This window comes from Channa argus, chromosome 22 (genome assembly GCF_033026475.1).
Source record: "Channa argus isolate prfri chromosome 22, Channa argus male v1.0, whole genome shotgun sequence".
Lineage (NCBI taxonomy): Eukaryota > Metazoa > Chordata > Actinopteri > Anabantiformes > Channidae > Channa > Channa argus.
This window is the reverse complement of record NC_090218.1, coordinates 8,403,021-8,420,799: the sequence shown is the minus strand read 5'-3', so window position 1 is coordinate 8,420,799 and position 17,779 is coordinate 8,403,021. Positions and strand designations below refer to the sequence as shown.

The window sequence follows — 17,779 nt, the reverse complement described above, 5'->3', positions numbered from 1 at the left end:
TTAATACAACTGCATTATTATGTGGGCATTTTTTAGGGACTTTTTTTAAAATAAATAATAAGGAGGGAGAAAATTTGCACATGTGCATTTGACTGACGCTTGTGCACAAATGCACTAATGGATACTATTTATTTTACTTAGATATTTTATTTTGCGAATACACATCATAGGCATTGTGCTAGATGCTGGTGTTCTTTTCTGAATCAAATGGATTAGGAGAACATACTGTCATTGCATTTCCACAGCTGGTGAGAAAAAGAGCAAATGTTAGGTGCTTCACTCTAATAAGCTTGAATTGTTTCCCAACTTAAGGCCTTATCCATGCAGACTACAGTTATCTTGTATTCATTGCCAAAATGCTCCTTCAAAAGTTGGCTTTTTTTGTATCCTTTGGCCGTTCCATGTGAAAACAACACTATTTTCAACGTGTAGTGTTGAAATGCACTGATGAAGTCCACTAAAGTTGGGAATATTTTGAGGAGGTACAGTAGACAAACCTTTGATGTTTAACCAGAAATACGGTAATGTCATTCTGGCCCTGCATTACCATGAGCAAAGCACACTGACTTTCTGAACTGGAAGCTGGCTTATGGGCACTTGCTTGGGGAGCACAGTGGTATTGCTTCAGCCTTTGCATTCCCACTGAAATACCTCATATTGGGCTCATTGCTTGCTTCTTCAAACTGTTCAGCAGCGTTGGTAACAGCAGTGACAGGTATATTATCCATTTGATTTGTTATTTGTATCAGATTTAATTTGAAATCATCCTCACTCAAGATACTACAGTATATGTTTTTCAAATCTTGATTATTATTATTATTATATATATGACTTTCATCTTCCTTACATATTTGGTGTTTGGCTACTTTGGCAAACTTTCAGCTAGAAACTCTGTTAAAACTTCAATACATCCAGCATATAACCAACATTATTGCTTGTATACGGCTCTTCAATATAGTTTATAATTTTCCAAAGTTTTATGCTTTTTTTTTAATTATTGGTTTGATGATGTAATCGATTACGTCACATAATTGCCTTTGAAGTTTTTGCCTTTGGAGTTTTTAAGGCTAACTGGCTTTGAAGTTTACCTAAGGAAATGGCATTTTGTTTCAGCTATTTCAGCAAAAATAGCTTTTTTCAGCTTAGATCTGATACTTTGACCTACTGAGATTTCAAATTTAACATGATGCTTCGTAACGGTTCTTTCAGTATTTAAGAGAGTGCCGTCTGAAACTCCTATTGGAGCCCATTATAGTGGAGATCCACAAATTCATCTCAACTCACAAACGGGGGCTGTTTTAAAATCAGAGCCCTGTCTTTATTTTATTGAATAGCTTCAAATAAAGTATATCACTGTGTTTGGTCAAGTTTTTACATTTTGTTAATAGGACTAATACTTTTTCACATTTTGAGAGGCAAAGTCTGAGCAGTTTATAACTGTCTTCAGCAGATGTGAGTGACTCAGAAGATTGAAAGCTGACGTTGCCACGGTAACAGCCTCATAGCTGTGTCCAAAAAAAGCTGTATTTTTTTCCCACATAAAACATAGTGGAGAGTCACACACATACACACACACACACAGAGTAAGCACACTTTCAAAAGCCTTTTGATACTTTTATAATTTTTTTAGCACTTAAATGGTAAAATTAGTTCATGGTTTTAGTGTACCTGCAGGTCCAGGTTCGGACAATTGTTAGAATCTCTTCAACTTTTTCCACATTCAGATTTAAATGGTTTAAATTTGACGTGATGTTTTGAAATGGTCATAGTCGTTTCTTTTTTTCTAGAGGTCTACTTGAGACAAAACAGTTAACGTTCATTCAGTTTATTCTCTACTTTTTTTTTTTTTTTTTTACATGTTTATAGTAAACCTTTCGGCTGTTTTAGCAAAAGCAAAACTTTCAGCTATTTTTAAATAGTTCAGCTCCAGCAAACATCCAGCAAAAGCAAACATTTACGCTGTTTCAGAAAAAAAACATTTTTTTTCAGCTTTGGTTGGAAAACCCTTTAAGGTCTGAAGCATTTGCAATGGTTTTCCATTTTGGAAATGCTTCTTCTTATTACAATTACTTTAGTTTGAAAAACAACAAAGAAATTAAAAAGAAGAAAATGGCCAAATAAACAAAAAGACAATTATCCATCAGCAGTGTTTTTCATCTCAATGTATATGTAAATAAAAGAACTAAATTATTTAGTTTGTAACTAATTTATTTTGTTGTCTGTCCATAATATATGGCACTGATATTATACTTGAAAAAATTCTCAAATAGCCTAAATGTCGACATATGAACTAAACGTTTAGAAAAAGGTTTTAAATAACACTGCACCGGATACAGTATATTGACTCAGGCGCTTTAAAAAGCCTGGTAATCTTATAAAAGCGATTATGACATCAGCCTACTTTTACTTTCCCACCTCCCGATTAGATCGCCAGATTTACTTCATTTCGATTTTATTATCAGTGTGCTTTCAGAGTTAATGTCAGTCCATACAAGTGATGTGGTTTTCCGCGTAAACTCTCGAGTATTGGAGAACAATGTTTCACATGGTTGTAGAATGGTCCAGAGACAACTAGAAGTGTGGAAATCTCGCGATAACTCCCGAGAAGACGCCGAAAAGTCAGTAAGACTACCCTGCTGCTGCAGCCTGCCAGCACAGAGCCCAGAGACCGGCAACATCAGCGGGGTGGATTATGACTAGAAGTAGCCCTACTTCATATAGCGCATCATAACATACAAAGTCACCTAACGTATAGTTTTTTTTTAAAGCTGTAACTTCGTTAGATATATATATATATATTTTTTTTTTACACAAAGTCGTATTGTACATAACGTTACATTTCACAGACGGTGAAGATGTCAGTAGTGGGATTTGACTTGGGCTTTCAGAGCTGTTATGTAGCTGTTGCCCGAGCTGGAGGGATCGAGACGGTCGCTAACGAGTACAGCGACAGATGTACACCGTAAGTAACCAAAGTGTGATATTCCAGGGTGTCCGGGAAAGACACCTTTAATTTATGGCTGTTGCCTCGCTGGTGATGGGGTAACGTCAGTGCACGTGAATGCACTGACTGGCTACTATTCGCTGAACTTGTAACCCTGTGTGCGAATTAACCTGTCTTTTATTGAAACCTAGGTAAATGATTGAAACGACTGTTAATATTTTAATGGGGGACGTTAAAATATTTCGAATTCGCCCTTTGCTCACACCGCTCGTTCATCCACCAGCTAGCTAGTAGGTTAGCTAACGAATCGCTGCTTTTAACGTTACTTTGCGGCTCGATAACGGACCACGAGTTGCCCGGCGAACGCGAGCGGGCGGGTGTTTGCGTTTCCCGATAAGGGTTGTTGGTGCTTGTAAACCACAGCTCCAACCAACCGGTGTGCCCCGTGTGACAAAATGTGCGTCTTGCGTTATGTGCCGTTCGATGACGACACCAACCAACAAGCAGCTTGTTGGAATATTCTAGCAAATGTAGCTGCGCCTCTATGAGTTGAGTGATTTGTCGTAAAGACACACTGTTTACATCCACTTTAGAAACGATCTTTGTTTATATATTGTTACCAGTAGCGACCATTTCTACTGTAAAAACCTATTTTCATCTTAGGTCTTCTTTGCTTATTTGCATCTGCTGTTAAGGCTATTTCCTTATTTGCTATTATTTTTAAGTATTGTGTGCATCTAATCAGAATTGTTTAATCGGTTCAGGTCTTATGAAACAATGTTTGAGATTATTATTGTGAACTGATTTTCAAAAAGTGGTTTACCATAATTTTTATTTATTTATTTTTACTATAAAACAGCCAAGATAGACAGTATAAATACACTGTAGCATGACTAACTAATAACATAATATTTTCAATATTGATAATATGCCACTGATTTTCCTCATAACTCAGTTTGATCTCTGACTTTTTTTTCTAGTCAAAACATTTGGTTTACACAATAATCTTACAATGAAGGGTTGCAACAAGCTACTTTTTAAACTAGTTTTAACCTCTGAAAATGACTCAAAATCAGAATAGTTATAACAGTTGCCAGGTAATGTGAGGTTGACCCATCAGTTGACTAATTAGGCAGTTCGCCTTTAAAAAATACTTAATCTATAGTGTCTGCATTTATGTTTTTTTTTTTATTTGTGAAGAGAATGACAACGGATTGTAACAATAAATATATCATTTAAATAATTCTTGTAGGTGCCAAACTGACTACAGCGTCTGAATGGTGAAGAATCATTCGCTTTTTTTTCTAAATTTGTTGGATTTTTGTCTGCTGAGGAGGTTCTGGATAATGGTTTGACCCTATGGGTCTTGTGATTATAATGTTTTCAACTTTTTAGAACTTAATGGTTGTCAAAAGGGGAAATAAACTTTTTTAAACTGGCCCACAAACATGAATAAAGTTCTGTTCACTTAAAGCGTACCTCATGTGCTCAGAACTCAAAACAGTTTCTTTTGTAAAATTGAGTGATTGGAATAACTTAATTATTACAATTAAGAAAATATGAATCATTTATATAATTAAATTTGTTGCTTAAATATTTTAAGTAGCAAAATAATATATCTCTTAGGTGTAATAAGGGTTTAAGTTCTTAACTCCTTAACTATTATTTGTACAGTTTTCACAGAAACTAATTTAGTACTTGTGTTCTTTCCTTCACATCATAAAATTTCCTGCCCTGTTCTTAAACCAAGCTGTGGTCTGCTGCCTGTTGAGCCCATGTCCTTAAAGACTTGTTGGGTTGACCCCTTTTGAGAGTGACCGTAGCTCTGACATCCGCATTTGATAGGGATGAAGATAACAGCCATGTATAGACTACAACCCACTGGGACACAAGTGGACTGAGCATACCACTTCAGACTGTGTTTATACAGTATTGTGTGACAGATAAGTCTTAATGAGTGCTGTGTAATCCTGGTTCTAGCAGAGATTTATTCAAAAACAACAGATGATCATTTAGCCTTAATAAAAGTCGATTTCTTTTTCCACACAGTGAAAAATTTTACTTTTACATTTTCTACTATTTTAAGCAAATATCTCATGAAAGGGGAGGTCCTGGAAAATAATGTGATTTATGTGGCTTAAGCTCTGAAATGTCATTTCATGTGTAGGCATGAATTGACACCATTTGATAACTTAAGTAGTTTTTACTTCCTGCTCATATTAGCATGTCAGGTTGTACCTTAACACTGTTCGGTTGTCTTCCAGGTCATTTGTTTCATTTGGCCCACGCAATCGCTCTATAGGCGCAGCTGCAAAGAGCCAGGTAAACCCAAACCAGTCACCATGTTAAGATCTTAATGTTAAGAATGCATCAAGATCAACTGTTGTTGTAGCTTCAGTTCCTTTTATTTTTTCCCTTTTTACTTTGTGCATGTCAGGTGGTGACCAACTATAAGAACACAGTTCAGGGCTTCAAGCGATTCCATGGCAGGGCCTTCTCAGACCCCTATGTACAGTCAGCCAAGTCTAAATTGGTGTACGACCTGGCACCAATGCCCTCGGGATCCACCGGAATAAAAGTAAGCATTAAGGATATTGCTTCTTTTCTTTATAAGGGGTTCCTTAATAATTAAAGAGTAGTGCTTAAACTGTGGCAATAAAAGTACAAAGGCATAGCAATAACAGAGCATAGAAAATGCAATACTTTATACGTGACCATTTTCGTGTGCTTCTCGTGTAATACTTTTTCTCCCATTCTACTCTGTTCTCTCTGCATTTATCTTAGAAACAGGTCCTTCTGCCCCTCTCATACAAGATATATCCATATGTTGTTATATAGCTTATGTGATATATATTTCTCTATATATGTCTCTAATGACAAAATGCCCATTTGCCGTCGTAAAATGGTCATTGCTTTATTCTTTTAAATCAGCTGGATGCCTACATATGTAAAATGTAGTAATTGCTGGTCGAAACATATCTGACGTTTTAGCAATTCCGCAAATGACAATGCGTGCTTTGCATACAGCAAAATGCACACCCCAGCATGTTTTTGTGACCCTGTGGAGAAAATGATGTGAATAAAATGTCATATCAGAAGATTGCATCAACCTGTATTTGCTTGTAAAATGACCACTTGCAACTTTTAGTGTGCACATTTACAAATTATATAACAACTTTTAGATATTTCTTTTATTCCTATTGTGGTGCCATGGCTTCTATAATTTCAGCCAGTTTAAATTCTGCCAATGAAACAGGTGGCCCCTTTAATTGTTCCTGCAAAAGTCGTATAATTTAGAGCTATTTCTAAGTGATTTGAACAATATGTCTTATTTGTAATTAACTCAAGGTGATGTACATGGATGAAGAAAAAGTGTTCAGCATCGAGCAGATCACTGGCATGCTGCTGACCAAACTGAAAGAGACCGCTGAAAATGCACTGAAGAAACCGGTTGTAGACTGTGTAATCTCGGTAAGCATTCCTGCAGTTTCATAGTTTCAGCAGGACGGCTGAAAATCAATAAAACTTCTAAATTAGATAGGGCATTAGTTTTCTTGTGAAAAGCTGTCAGCTAACTTAGGTCTAGTGTTGTGGATGTTTTATATGCTATATAGACTAGCAGTGTGTGTAACAAAGTGGCCAGTGAAATCTTCATCAAAGCTCTGCATGTATTGCCACCTGTTAAAGTGGCACCTGTTAACATGTTGAACCCTCAAAACTTCACCAGATGTCCTGTCTGAAAGCTTAATTTCCTTTCTTGCGCCTTGTTCAAAAAGAGTGGGAAGCATGTGTTCCATGCTGTGCTCAGTACATAAATTCAACAACAGCTTCTGTTATGTAATGTTACAGATCTCACACAGAGTGGCTGTTAGTTTCACTGGGCCTAAATCTGGAGTTAACATCACCTTTAGAAATGATTTACATGCTATTATAAATGTATCCAGTGGCCAAATTTAGCTACTGGTCGAGGGGATGTTGTATTTTGGCACCCATAGTAATAGCACAGTAACATTATCCAGACATCTTATGATTTAGGAGATACATATTAGATATCTGCATTATTAGTTTCCAAAACAATAATTCACACAAAAGAAATGTGGAATAGATTTTAGCTTTTGGGCATATTTGGTGTGTTATCAGTGCTTTACAGTAAACCATTTTATTAGTATTTTTGTTAAATCCATGATTCTGACACTGTATCAGTATTAGAGTCGATTATCCTTTCTATTAACACTATATTTGTTTTCCCTTCCAGGTTCCGAGCTATTTCACGGATGCAGAGAGGAGGTCTGTCATGGATGCAGCTCAGATCGCAGGTCTCAACTGTCTGCGACTGATGAATGAGACCACTGCAGGTACACAGAAACCCTTTAATTCTTACGGTCTTTACACAATTTACACACCACCTCTTTAGTTTTGATAGTATTTAATTATCAACGTTTACCTAAGTGTGTGGCAATATGTAAGTTATTGCTGAGTACAGGTTTGAATTATTCTATATGTGGGCATCGAAAGAAATGTCACAAAATTACAGAATGTGCTCACCACTGCACTGAGATGGCAAATTAACTACAGATTATGCCTGTTGTCTGCAGTGACTCTGGCATATGGCATCTACAAACAGGACCTGCCAGCTCCAGAAGAGAAGCCCAGGATAGTGGTGTTTGTGGACCTGGGCCACTCCGGTTACCAGGTGTCAGTCTGTGCCTTCAACAAGGGAAAGCTCAAGGCGAGTGATGAATAATTTGTGCCTGTTTGGAAAAGCAATACTAAAGAAGAAAATGTTGTAGGGCATGCTGGAGTACCGCGCTGCTGTTTTTGAGAAATGTGCCAATTATGTGGGCAACTGACCTAGATCAAAACACGAACTGATCATATATTTTACCTCAATAGCTAAATAGGTTGTTTAAATGAGTTGTAGGTATAAGTTCAAATGTTGCCACAGCCTCAGAACCTACCTATACAGATTAACATTGTTAAAGTATCAGTTTATCCTGTATTTTAATAATTTGCCATGACTTCTAATATTCCCCTCTACGTTCACCATCAGATCCTAGCTACAGCATTTGATTCAGAGCTCGGTGGGAAGGACTTTGACGACATCCTGGTCAATCACTTCTGTGAGGAGTTTTCAAAGAAGTACAAGCTGGATGTGAAATCCAAGCCTCGAGCGCTGGTACGGCTCTACCAAGAGTGTGAGAAGCTCAAGAAGCTGATGAGTGCCAACTCCTCTGACCTGCCTCTCAACATTGAGTGCTTTATGAATGACATTGATGTTGCCAGCAAACTTAACAGGTGAGATTCAAAGTTATTTTAATAATTAAAAAGACGAGGAAAGCTGTCTTAAAATGAAAACGTGAGAAACATCATAATCTGTGGATTGATTGTGCTATCTTTGCCCTATGTCATAAGGTGAAAATTAGGCAGCTTGCCATCTCTGATAATTTTTCATAGGAGTAGACTAAGGTACAATTAGCAAATTGTGCCTATAAACAGAAATAATTTGTATAAAAATACAGTACATTCTTTTGTATCTCACACTTCTAGTTTCTCATGTTGGATTCTCCTGACTGTGTGAGTGTGTGAGTCTGCATCTATTAATAATCTGTGACCATGTGCCCACAGGGGTCAGTTTGAGGAGATGTGTGCAGAGTTGCTGGCCAAAGTAGAGGGTCCCCTGCGCAGCGTCATGGAACAAACCAGTGAGTACATATGACTTTAATAGCACCTGGACTATTACCACACGTGCACGCTCACATGGATGAAATGTAGTCATGTGCTTTGCTGAACCTGGCATTACGCCTGCATCCTGTTTAATCAATCCTGGACCCCCCCCCCCCCCCCCCCCCTCCTCCTGCTTGTTCACTGTAAGCTGCATTTAAAAAAAACAAAACAGTAATGTTTCCTCTCTTATGACTACTAGACTGCTCACAGCCAACAAAATGAACAATTCACTATTATTTATATGAGAGAGTTTTAGAAAGCAGCTCTTTGACTCTCTAAATGTATCAAGTCTGTTATGTGTTATCCTACCCCTTCTTCCTGTATCCAGAGCTGAAAAAAGAAGATATCTGTGGAGTGGAGATTGTCGGCGGTGCATCCAGAATCCCTGCCATCAAAGAGCGGATCAGTAAATTCTTTGGCAAAGAGCTGAGCACCACCCTGAATGCAGATGAGGCTGTGGCCAGAGGGTGCGCTCTGCAGGTACAGCTCACCTGTCATAATTAACACTTTGTTCCTGTTAGCAACTGACATGGCATACTGGCATATTCACCTTCTGGCAGTGATAAGAGAATACGAGTATATTCAATATAATACATATATGTATGTAAATAATCACACACACACAATTAGAACCACTGCAACACACAGAACATCCTAATCAAGATGAATGACATTATATATAATGTATAATGTTTATGTGACATGTTACTATTAGTGTAATTTGTGTAAAAAATGTTTCAAATGATTACCAATGTAATTTTTGTCTTAGGTACTAAATTATTTGTTACTGGTGATAAAAAAGAAAACAAAATACAAATGGTTAAGCTTTTTTCATTTCGTATTTTTTCCTCCTCAGTGTGCTATCTTGTCACCAGCATTCAAAGTCAGAGAGTTCTCCATTACAGATGTTGTCCCCTACTCCATCTCTCTAAAATGGAATTCGGCTGCAGAGGAAGGACTAAGGTACGATCTCTTTCAATGTCCACTGAGAACACCTAATAAAGGAATACAGTTTGTTTAATTTGAATCTCACAGAGAGAAAAGGCAATATTGCTTCTTTTCCATACACCTGTTGAAGAGAACATCAAGCGTCATCATTTAATGTCCAAGGGTTGTTTTCAAACCTATAGTTCATTTGCAGTACTCCTTCACACTTTCTAAAGCGTGACTGCTGTGTTCAGATCTGCCTAAAGGGGCAAAGTAAACCTAAGTTTGAATAAATTGAAATAAACGAGTCAGGTTTAAAAACAACGTGGTGATAGCAGTTGGAATATTTTTTATATATATTCTTTCTGTACTGTTCCATGGCATTGTTCTCATTGACAGTCTCATAACTGTATCTCTTAGATATAGGGTTGATATAAAGAACTCTCTTCAATAAAATAAGAGCTTTATTTGAAATCTTCAAGGCTCTGCAGAAATTACAACATTAATGCTTTGATACATGTTTTTAAAGCTACAGCTGCCGGGTCTCATTGTTCCCTGATACATTTATCTGCACCTGAAGGATTACTTGCCACACAAACTGTTTAACACACAAAATGGTTGACATCACTGAATTCATATTTATGATAAAAAAAACTCTAATTTAAGATCTAAGTTGTAGCTCTTTTTCTTTCCCCAACAGTGATTGTGAAGTTTTCCCAAAGAACCATGCAGCTCCCTTCTCGAAAGTCTTGACCTTCTACCGGAAAGAGCCCTTCACTCTTGAAGCTTACTACAACAACTTGAAGGAGCTGCCCCACCCAACTACCACTATAGGTACTGGAAATTTAACCTCAATATCAATTGATTTCTTGCAACCAAGGATGGATTACCAAATGGCCCTAAACAGGCCAGAGGGCCCCTGGGTCCAGTGTAAAGTTAGTGCTAATAGGTCTTATTTCAGACTCGCAAAGGTCAGAGTATAAGGAATAAAAGGGTAGGGGGGCCTTCCCAATTTGTCATGGTCTGTTAATGCACGTACCAGATGCATGTATATAAAAGCTAGAACATTAAGTATGAAATTAGTCTTTTTCTTTTTTTTTAATAACAAGGCCCTCAGTAAGTGTTGTACAGAAAATACCTTCTAGAAATCCTGTATTAATTTAAGTATACAGCCTGGCAGTAATACCTAGATTAAAAAAAAAATATAAGTATAACTATGACACATGCCCCTGCTCCTAACAGCTCCAGGGTAGAATGCTTGGAGCTGTTTTGGAGATATAATTATAGCCTATAAGCTTTAAGTATGTGCTATAAAGACTAAACCACCCAACTTCATTCAGCTTGTTTGATATGAAGTTGATTTCTGCCACATTACGGGGAGTAATGTATTTTTTTCTGCACACTACCTCATCAATGTAATCGTAGATTCTTTCACCTGATTGAACCTCTTTTCTTTTCCTTTGCCTTACAGGCCAGTTCCTGATTCAGAACGTGGTTCCACAGACATCTGGGGAGAGTACAAAGGTCAAGGTGAAAGTGCGAGTCAACATTCATGGCGTGTTTAGTGTAGCGGGCGCATCCCTTGTAGAGGTCATAAAAACAGCTAATGGGGAAGAACCAATGGAAACGGACCAGACAATAAAGGAAGAGGAGGTGTGTATATGTTAATGTATTTCCACTTGATGTATGAGATTAATGGTGTGTGTTTGTGTGTGTGAGAGAGACAGAGAGAGAAAAAGAAACAGGAGAGTTACTTGAGGCTTTGTTACTTTTTCTCCCGTAGATCACTTTCACACATCACTCTGGCCCCACCTTGGTTTTTAATAGTTATAACATCACTTTGGAATTCATGTCTTGCCTTTACAAGTTAAAAACAGCTTCAGCTTTTTTTGTCTTTTTAATAAGCCTTTGTCATCATTTTGGCATTTTGGCATCACAATCTGCACTGCAGTGCCAGCTGTTGAACCACAATTACCATTATTTTTGCTTTTTTTGGCCTCCAAAAATGCTGTTCTTCTGATTCTCTAATATTCTACACTGCTTCTGTGAGATTAAAAAAACATAATTTTTACTGTGTCTCAGAGATTTAGAATTCAATTGGAGTTTTGGTTTTAATCTCAGTGAGCATAATCAAATACGTATGGGACATGGCTAAAACAATCCACTGAATCTTCTAAAATCTGTTTTATGACTTCTTAAAGATATGGGTTTAAATTAAAAATAAAAAAAATAAATTTTTTACTCGTGATCGTTTTTTTCTAATCTAAAATTGCAAATGAAATGTCGTTTATGTACGTCCTGTCTTTTGTTATCCTGTGTTAGAACAAAATGCAAGTGGACCTGGAGGATCAGAAACTTCAGGCTGGAGACCACACAGACAAGAAATCAGAGATAGAGGAAATGGAGGTAACCTTGTGCTGGGTTATAAGGCAATGTTTACTCAATATTATTTATTGAGTTTATTGAGACAGTTTATTGGGCTGTATAGAACATAGGTAAATTCCACTTCTCATAAGCCCATCCTTTCCGTGCAAATGCTAACTGCAAAGTCAATGAGCACAGGAAAAAGGTAGAGTAAAAGTAGGTGGAATTGTGATTTCAGCATAAATGTAGAGAGCATCATTTTCAGTTACACACCTTGCCTTCTTAAAAATGGCAGACATTCCAGGATGTTAGTCTGGTGTTGATCTTTTAATCCAAATGTCTTTTACAAAATAAGCCAAAGGCAAAACACATCCCTAAAGCGATCAAAGAATAATCAAATCATCAAAGAATGCCTTAATGTATCAAGGGTAAAATATACGAAACTATCTACGTTTAAGTATTATGTAATAGTATAAGATTATTCTTAGAGAGATTCAACACAATTAAATTCTGCATTGGGTTTTCACTTTTTGCACAGGAAATATTATTCGTGGCACACAACAGTTTTTTATTTTTTAAATTTAAACACCAAAATTCCTTATTTGTCATTTGTTATTTACCCGTTAATAGTCCATGACATTTTTGGTCTATTTTTTTAAATGGAAAGATAATTATTTAACACAAGTAGCATGCTTTGGTGTGGTATGGAAATTATTACATTTTCAGCCATATTTCCCAGCACCAAGGTAACCGCTGCATAGTATACTAACTATTATGTTAACATAGTCATTTTTACACTGGGTGATTGCATTTAGTGAACAATTTTGCTGCGCATTATCTTTCTCACTCACACACACTACAGAAATAATGAACTGTATTGTATGGATGTATTTACACAAAAACAATCTTACAGCAAAGTTTCAAGTTTAAAGTAAAAGTATAACTGTACAGCTGAGTACAAAACATTGCATCTCCTTACAGTGAAATGGCAAAAAGAGTAAAACAAACTGCACACTCAGCTAGTAAACTTGTTCTTTATATTTAGGAGTAATGAAAAGGGTCAAAAGAAGTTATAGTAAAAAAACTTAAAAGGTTTTACTCTTTTTTTTTGCTATTTCAGTGTAAGGAGATACAAACCTGTAATTAAGTAAAAATGTTAACTGTTTGCTTAAACTGCTTTTCCTTACTACTTCTCCACACAAAATCCATAATAGAATAAAAATAACAAATTCTTGTTCTCAGACAACAGAGGATGTGAAGCAGGAAAAGAAGAACGACCAGCCCCCTCAAGCGAAGAAACCCAAAGTGAAAACGAAGACAGTGGAGCTGCCCATAGAGAACAACTTGCCCTGGCAGCTGTCCAATGAAGTCCTAAATACGTTTGTGGAGAATGAGGTAATGCTCTAAAAGTTACTGGGAGAGTTGAGATTGCACATGCAGTATTTGTTAAAGCAGTCTGGTAAACTGCTGACGTACTGGTCAAATTTCATCTTCTTCAAACAGAAATTTGTGAAAGATGGTCACTGTATAATTTATAGTTTTACCACAGTGTAGCCTTTTAGTATTATACTATATAGTGTATATATAATACTATATACTACGTTATTGTAGTATATAGTATTGTTTAGTACCAGACACATTACCACATAATTTGAACATTTCACAACAGATTCAGTTGCTCTTATTTTTATTATCTAATGTCTTAAGGTGCAGTCTGTACCTTGTCTTGATCCATCCTTAAGTGGTTAAATTCTATCTACAGTTGACAGTTACCTTTCAATGTAACTCTTCCAGGGCAAGATGATCATGCAGGATAAGCTGGAGAAGGAGAGGAATGATGCAAAGAACAGCGTAGAAGAGTATGTGTATGACATGCGAGACAAACTACACGGTGTCCTGGAGAAGTTTGTGAATGAAGCTGTGAGTACAGAGAGAACTTCAATCTGTGGGTCTGGACATAGCTTCAGAAATATGTGATATACATATTGAACTTTCAATGAGTTTAAACCTAAAATGCATGCAGGTTGTTCCCTTTCATGCTATCTACTGGAGGTGTTTGTAAAATGGAAATTGAAACTAATTGAAACTTTGTATCACATCTAGGATCGTGACACATTCTCGTTAAAGCTGGAGGACACAGAGAACTGGCTGTATGAAGATGGAGAGGACCAACAGAAACAAGTTTACATTGACAAACTAGCCGAACTGAAGGTAAACAGGGATGCATGTATTATGTGATTGGAGTGTACTTACTAAGTAAAATATCAATATATTCATCTAAAGAAGACATTTAATTGTTTATTGTACAGATTTGCACTTGTGTTGACAGTAATCAGTGGCTGTGAAATCTTCTTATTAACTTCTAAACAGTTTACAATAATTCTTGTTTGTTTTTTTTGGCAGGCTGAATAAATTGGTTGTTGTTTCTTTCTACAGAAAATTGGCCAGCCTATCCATGACAGATACATGGAAGCTGAGGAGAGACCGAGGGCATTTGAGGAGCTTGGTAGGCAAATCCAGCTGTATATGAAAATCCTTGAAGCTTATAAGGCAAAGGTGAGCTTTCACACAGAGCATCTTTAATTCATTAAAGTGGTTGCTTAGTTCAGTGTTTTTCAACCTTTTTTTTGAGCCATGGTACATTTTTTTTCATTGAAAAAAAAAATCACAAGGCACACCACCAACCAAAAATGTTAAAAAAATGAAACTCTGTAGCCTATATTAACGATATAAAGTCAATACAAGTTCAGCAACATGGTAGCTGAGAACTCTCTCATTTACCTTTGTGGTTTTTCTCATAAAACGTGCCTGTTTCTCCGTGTATTCACGCAGGCGAACAAAATATTCAGCAATCTTGTGATGAAGTGAAGGGTGTTTCATTTGGTGATGGTTTAAGCTGACTTGGGACCATAGCACTGTTGGAAAGCTTTTCACCACACACCAAGCACAACAGAGTCTGTATTGTTGGATCCCCGGTGAAAGTAAATACAAATGAAATATAGCTTTCGCTGTGTAGCCTCGCGCAAGACAACTTTGCTCAAGGTCACCGTCTTTGCTTTCTTTTGACAACAAATCCAACTAGGGCCTTCATGTGGGTCTGAATTTGGTCCAGAGCCTAGTTCGGAGTTAGCATTTTTCCTTTTTAAAAACTTCTCCATCACTGTCATAGTCTCACTAGCCACAATGCCACCACCTGTCACATCCACGAATCACTAATTCTCCTGTCTCAAAGTACAAGGCAATTAGCTATGTGCTGCCACCTATAGGTATAAACACACACACACACTTGACAATGGCATATTATTTGCAGACAATTAATGTGTTTTCAAAAACGGTTGGACAAATTAGATGAAATTGAATAATTTCCCCCAGCACATCTGACAGTCTCTCACGTCACACTGGTTGAAAAAGACTGGCTTAGTTGAATTACATTAGTAATACATTACCAAATGGCAAGAACAGGAACTCCTGTTGACTTTACTAATAACTTGTGCACTTCAGATTTCCTGAAGCTCTAATGTAAATATTTAGAAAAACACTTGGCAGTTTATCAGTGATTGTTGGTTAGTTTATCATCACTTCCTGTAATATCTTATAACTTTCTATAACTTTCAGAGATGAGAAGTCAAAAAACAGGTGTCTAAATTTAACCATGCTTCTCCTTTACAGGATGAGCAATATGATCACCTGGATGAGTTAGAGGTGACTCGGATGGAAAAGCATGTGAGTGATACAATGGACTGGTTAAACAGCAAGATGAACCAGCAGAACAAGCAGGACCTCACTCTAGAACCAGTGGTTAAAGTTTGGGAGATCAAAGCCAAGGCCAAGGTACAGAAAGAACATTGCTATAAATGTCACAATGGTCATGCATCTAGTTAACGGGCTTCGTTTAGTCCCATTGGAGTCAGTTAAGTCTTGAAGGGCTCAGTATGCATTTTATTGTGCATCACTTGAAAAAATAATTCCTCCAGAAAGTGGACCAGGTTTTAGAAACCTACAAACCTACGTAGATTTGGGATGCATCTGGTTTCTTGCAGACCAATATCAACACTGACCCGAGAAATAAAAAAGGAGCGGAGACATGACAGACCAAATGCAAAAGGTTTGCTTTCCTCTCAGAATAAAAATGTGATTGGATTTATAGATGGTTTTCAGTTACACTTTGGGGATATATGGAAAAACATTGAGTCCTCAATTAATCCCCTTGTAGGGTAGTTGGAGTCTTACTGACTCTGTCTAGCTCAGAGGAGGGTGTGTAGGTCTGCAAAATCATGACTCATTTACAAAAATAGAATTATAATCATCTGCCCGGTCGCAATTTTGTAGTAGCTACAAAGACATGTGAAGTAAAAAATCATTGCAAAAATGGACATAAATTCTGTTAAACTTTGATCAGGTGAGCAAAAATAGTCTACTGCCCTTTAATGAAGACTTACCTTTTCCTTGTCCAGGAGCTTTATTCTTCCTGCAACCCTGTGGTGTCCAAACCTAAGCCCAAGGTGGAGCCTCCTACAGAGGAGAAGACAGAGAATGGGCCAGTCAATGGGCCAGAACCAACAGAGACCGAGCCATGCAACCCAAACAAAGCCACATCCACAGGCACGGAGCAGGGAACGGCAGAGAACAAGCTCCCTGAAATGGACATTGACTAACTGTTGCAGCTTCCACCCCGGAGATTCACCTCCCTCTGACCTGCTACTCTCTTCAGATTCCGTCGTTCTTAAAGACACGGCAGCCTCTCTCGTGAAGAATTCATTGATATTATTCATCAGTCAGCCTCTTTGACTTGTAATTTCTCATTTCTTTGAATACAAAAATATTGCTTAATATTATTATTGAATTAAATTCTTTGACATAAAATTTATGAATGTTGGGTGGAAACTGCTTTCTTCATGTTGCTTTAATGGCCATTAAGTTAAAGATTATTTTTAGTCTGTAGCTAAGAATGTTCGATTTGAGACCTTGAAAGGAAAGTTGTTCCTCCGTTTAATAATGCAGTATGTCTAAAACTAAGATATAGATATGGTTGGACTTGTAAACACTGATTGTTCCAAGCTTTACATCACAGAGTGCTTTTTTTCATACAAGTAATTGTAACTGCTGAATTATGATGTATTTAGTTTAAGAAAATGGAAGGAGTTTCTGTTGGGGCTACCTGTACTGTATTTACTGTATGTTGAAACTAGATACTAAGTTACCCTCATGCAGTACTTCATTGTTTGGCTTTTCTCATTCAGAAGCTATGGTTCGTTGGTTGTTCGTAGCACTGTAATATTTTTTTCTACTTAACAGCGTGTGACGGCTGGTCCAACAAATCGCCTTCTGGGTGCTGCTGTTGTTACCGCATCACCAAAAAAAATACAAATAAAAAATAAATATTGGACAAAAAAGCTTGCATTGTGAAAAATTTCTCATCGACCAACATTAGGGGATAATATTTAGTTTTTAGAAAAATAAAGGTTTTGTTTTTCTGTTTACCTTTCATTTGTTTTTGAGAGTGGTGTCACCGCCCTATTTTAATAAATTTAAATAAGCCAACAATTTGAAACAACTGCACCTGTGTAAAGATGGGCAATGATGAAAAACTTGTAATTGCTTCTATTCCAAATTTTAAAAAAGTTAAATTCAGGAGGTTACACAGACTCGCCACAACATTAATACCACCTGGTGGTTTTAATATAAAAATATTTTAAAAAGTATATATTGACTAAATAAATGCACGATACACAGCTGTTGCTCTCAAAATTCTCTGCTGGGTTTTTTCTAATACCGTATTATATGGGTGCTCGTGTTGCCAGATTAGGTTGGTTACTGGCT

General features: G+C 37.0%; 1 protein-coding gene across 1 annotated transcript; it reads left to right on the top strand.

Annotated features, from left to right (window-relative positions):
- The first annotated feature begins 2,643 nt into the window (after positions 1-2,643).
- hspa4a (heat shock protein 4a) lies at positions 2,644-17,352 on the top strand. Its single transcript, XM_067492141.1, has 19 exons — positions 2,644-2,962; positions 5,209-5,266; positions 5,382-5,522; positions 6,293-6,415; positions 7,200-7,299; positions 7,540-7,673; positions 7,995-8,239; positions 8,570-8,646; positions 8,997-9,148; positions 9,525-9,631; positions 10,296-10,429; positions 11,067-11,248; positions 11,918-12,001; positions 13,202-13,354; positions 13,754-13,879; positions 14,063-14,170; positions 14,396-14,515; positions 15,629-15,790; positions 16,414-17,352. The coding sequence occupies exons 1-19, from the start codon at positions 2,856-2,858 to the stop codon at positions 16,612-16,614; spliced, it is 2,514 nt and encodes an 837-aa protein (XP_067348242.1). The 5' UTR covers positions 2,644-2,855; the 3' UTR covers positions 16,615-17,352.
- Positions 17,353-17,779: the final 427 nt, after the last annotated feature.